This window comes from Tachysurus vachellii, chromosome 8 (genome assembly GCF_030014155.1).
Source record: "Tachysurus vachellii isolate PV-2020 chromosome 8, HZAU_Pvac_v1, whole genome shotgun sequence".
Lineage (NCBI taxonomy): Eukaryota > Metazoa > Chordata > Actinopteri > Siluriformes > Bagridae > Tachysurus > Tachysurus vachellii.
In genome coordinates this window covers 14,502,179-14,506,340 of record NC_083467.1, presented here as the reverse complement: position 1 = coordinate 14,506,340, position 4,162 = coordinate 14,502,179, and the positions used below count along the sequence as shown (strand labels likewise).

The 4,162-nt window shown below is 37.4% G+C and overlaps 1 protein-coding gene across 1 annotated transcript; it reads right to left on the bottom strand.

Annotated features, from left to right (window-relative positions):
• Positions 1–644: 644 nt before the first annotated feature.
• serp2 (stress-associated endoplasmic reticulum protein family member 2) lies at positions 645–3,599 on the bottom strand. The gene is made up of 3 exons (XM_060877316.1): positions 3,417–3,599; positions 1,513–1,585; positions 645–755 (listed from the first exon to the last, which is right to left on the bottom strand). Exons 1-3 carry the CDS (start codon positions 3,498–3,500, stop codon positions 715–717), a joined length of 198 nt encoding a protein of 65 aa, XP_060733299.1. The 5' UTR covers positions 3,501–3,599; the 3' UTR covers positions 645–714.
• Between the last annotated feature and the right edge of the window lie 563 nt (positions 3,600–4,162).

Sequence of the window (4,162 nt, the reverse complement as noted above, 5' to 3'; positions counted from 1 at the left end):
CCTTGGCTGAGAACATTATTTTAGGTAGGTGAGAGAGAGAGAGACAGACAGAGAGGCATAGGTTCGATAAGATACAGTCATTATCTCTACAATTTATGTCTTGCCCTGTTTGTCAGGTGTTCAGAAAGTTGCTGGGGTAAGATTGATAATGTCCCAGATGTTTCAAACTATTTATTTCTTGGTTACAAATTATCAACATATTTTACTTCTAATGAAGAAGACCTAAAACCTCTCTGCAAGCAGGTAACCAAACAAAACGGTCATATCAAATATTATTCACCTTATTATGAAATATTTGCTCTTCTTACCTTCTGTATGATACTTTGTATATTTACAAAAGCAAAACTAAAATGGACATTTCCCAAATTTGTAGAATTTATTTTCAAAACTGTCTTACAGGACACCAACAGAACAAACCACATACAAAGAAAATGTGTCACAAGAATAATGGTTACAAAAGCACACATTGTATTACACAAATATGATCCATGTTCAGACATGAGGGTGACAAAGCAAGCCACAATGGTTCAGTAAAAAAGTACTTGTTCCCGTTATCCAGGTACATTGTAAACAAGTGAATGGCAATATCATGTACTGTGCACAGGACTTGTCTCCTTAGCATACAGCTGACGATCAGAACTGCAGCCTCCAGTTTTCCTTACTACTGTGCCTAATGGTCTCCGATCTCATGGATGCGTTGTGGAGGTGCAGGGCTCATATACCCATTCGGATGCTCTGAATGATTTGAAAGATAGCTAAGAAGATTAAAAGCAGGTTATTAGAGCTAGGAACATACACGAGTTTTGAGTTCTGCAACAAAATTACATTATTTGTTTCTCCATCATATTCATATGGCATTAAGAGTGACAAATTGAAGGAAAATCCACTGCCTATTATATGCGGTGTGGGGAATTTTGCTGAACGAATTTGGGTCCTTTTGGAGTCCAGGGTCATTGCAAATCAATACAAGTGTATTCTGAATGATCCTATTTAATCTAGGATGAAGCATGTTTCCTTTTTTCTGTTATAAAGGAATTTGTATTTTCTCCCTTATCTGGTCTCCCCTATAATAATACAGCTACCAAACTAGCAGATTGACTACTAACACTTGGTTCCTCTAAAAAAATAAAGCCAGCCAACCAATGCTCATGCTGTGGTGCAGGGCAGCAAAACACACTCAGAGGAAAGCACAAGGTACGTTCTTTCTCATACATGAGCTCACAAAAGTCAACAATTAGCTAGTCACCAGATCTCAACCCAACTGAACAATTATAGGACATTTTGTAATATTTTACTAAGACAGGGCTCTCAAAACGTTGGGGGAATATCGTTTGGAACAATATTGTTCATCTATCTTGTACAGTACAAAAGATCTGTACCAAGAACATCAAAACTGTCCTTGCAGAATACAGTGGCCCAAAACTACATTAGGTTGTTATTTTTCTTTTTTTTTTACTTAGAATATTTCACCCAATATTTCATGTGGGTAAACAAGTTTGAATTGAATGTTACCTGATCCACAAACAACGAATACAAAGAGTGCCAAAAGCCATGGTCCCACTGGATACTTCTCCTCTTGTGGTCGCTGCAAGATAATCAGAAAACAAGATATTGCACAGCATTTCCTTCAAAAAGTAACACTACCAAGTACTGAATTATACAATTCCCATGTTTATTGTCAGTAAAATAGCTAAACAGACATACATTTTGAAAATGTTATACTTCTGTTGAGTTCACAGACACAGTAAACCAGCATATAGCTTTGAACATTTAAGATTTAAGATTTATTGTCACTGTACTTAACACAGTGAAATAAAAGCAGTCCTTACAGTGCAATTCACATATACTTTGGTGCAATCTACAATTTTAATAATTGAAATAAATAAAAGAAAAACTACAGACAACAATTTCAGTCAATAAATAAGTCAGGTATTATGAATTATGTATAATGTATAAACTTTGATGATTACACAAAAATCCTGAGGCTTAAGATAGTGGTTAAGATAGATGGATAGATGGTTAAGACACTGTGTCTTATTCCTAAAGGTCCAGCGTGGCTGCAGGCTCTCATTCCAACAAAGCTGAAGTGGAAGTGATAACATTTGCATAATCAAACGATTGATGAGTTGATCAAGTGAAATCCTGCAGCAACTATATGAACTATTATATATAATTATAATTACACACATGAATTTTAGACTTTTAGTAAAGTTTAGCATGGTGCTAGAGTCACACAGTACCAGGTATATCCACATTAACATTTGTTCACAGCCTGCCCCCTGTACCACCATGCTGCCCTTGTGCTTTATTGCCCTGCAAAATTGATTACAGCATGAAAATATTTCCTTAGTGAGAATACAGAACACAACACTGCAACATGGAAACTACTATTTTAGAAGCAAAAAAAGGACACAACATTTATATTATCATCCTGGTATACTGTTCAGAATACCCATGTTGACCATTGTTCATTGCTACAAGTGTCAACAATGGGCAAATAAGAATAAGAAAAGTACAAGGAACAAGACAAAAAGTTCAAGGTGTTGACTTGGCGATTGAAGGATGCCTCGTCTCACAACTTATGAAATCTTCTGCTAAAGTCTTAGACCTTCAGAGCTCTCGTGGAGTATTAGACACTCAGAGTGCGAGACACCTCTGAATTAAACGACTGTTGGACAAGATTTCAAACAAGATGGAACATGGAGCTCAGGATGGGAGATGGAGTTCTGTATGGGAGTTGAGGTAAGACCATTGACGACAATGCAATCGAATCATGAGCAAATAAACAAGGTCTTAAGGGGCGTAAAATTTTATTTCAACTTCTGATTTGTCATCCTTTAATTTCTGCACTGAATCATGATCTTGTTCTAGCTGTGTAGAGCTGATGTGCACTTATCATGGCCTTATTCATACCAACATGTATGAGAGGGTGTGTCCACTTGGCCTTAGAGCATTTGGGGGGAAAGCCTGTATATGTCACATCCGTTTATTTCACATCATGAACACATCCACAGAATGTACTGAATGTTAAAGGTTTATAACAACAGTAGTGTTGATGGTTAAAGAGGTTAGTATGTAATTAGCGTATAATTTTATCTCACATCTAGATACATAATTAATTCAAGACGACTTTACAGCTTTACAGGTAATAAAGATTTCGAAGTAGGTTCCTCAGGACCCCATGTGTTATTGAAATGATTGTGTTATCTATTCAAATAACAAGCTAGTAAACAGTCTCTACAGAAATTGATGGTACAGATAAGGAGTGTATTGTTTCTCCTCTGGCGTGACAAAAAAAAACAACAACAACTTTAAAACCCAGACATCTCCTGGCGGGGGGGGGGGGGGGGGGGGGGGTGTCCGTTTAGAAACGCTGTTAATTCTCATTTCCCGCAGGATAATAATGCGTGTCTTACCAGCGTCTTCGCCACGTTGCCCCTCTGCGTGATGTTTTTACTGTGCTTCTCGTTGGCCATTCGGATCCTCTGTTTGGCGACCATCTTCTTGTCACACGGAAAAATAAACTCCTCTCTGCTATAAAATCAGATTGTGTTGCTAATTCTCCGTGGTGATGCTTAACCTCTTTTTCCTGCACCTGCTCCCTTAAAGCCTGGATATATTGAAGTGAAGTGCGCCTCCATCAAAATAACAGCTAAAGGAGAGAGCAGGACGCAGATGATGTGCTCCTTTTCTTACACGGAGCTCCTTGTTATTAGCTATAGCTTCCTCCATAACATACACTAGCGTAGTATTCTGATATAGCCTACTGTTTAGTACAGTAGGATGGATCCATTCAGCTTTTATCTATCTGGCTGTTATGATATGGTAGAACAGGGAAAATTGTTCACTGGTTGTTGTCTCTTGGTATAGATGCATAAACACGTCATGTGTTTTATGTCATCTCCTCATCCTCATGGCTTATTGTGCTCTTTATTATAGGTTCCCTATAATAAAGAGGTTCTAGGGTAATAATATTAGATATTTATATTGGCCTCATTTAGAGAACTGGCTATATTGTGATTTTAAGAGAAACTTTAGAAAAGAATCTGTATTTATGTAAGAAGATTGTGTGTGATGTTTTGGACTGACCGAAGAAGCTTGTAGAGTCTTAGACGAGAAGTCAAATCAGTACCAGTCAATATTTAGACTCTAAATTTTAGAG

Bases quoted from the DNA above. Each gene is read 5' to 3' on its own strand.
- serp2 (XM_060877316.1), bottom strand. From the start codon at position 3,500: ATGGTCGCCAAACAGAGGATCCGAATGGCCAACGAGAAGCACAGTAAA. The intron at 1,586-3,416 runs GTAAGACACGCA...ATTATCTTGCAG, and splicing joins GCAACGTGGCGAAGACGCTG to CGACCACAAGAGGAGAAGTA. The intron at 756-1,512 runs GTAACATTCAAT...TAATCTTCTTAG, and splicing joins ATTCGTTGTTTGTGGATCAG to CTATCTTTCAAATCATTCAG.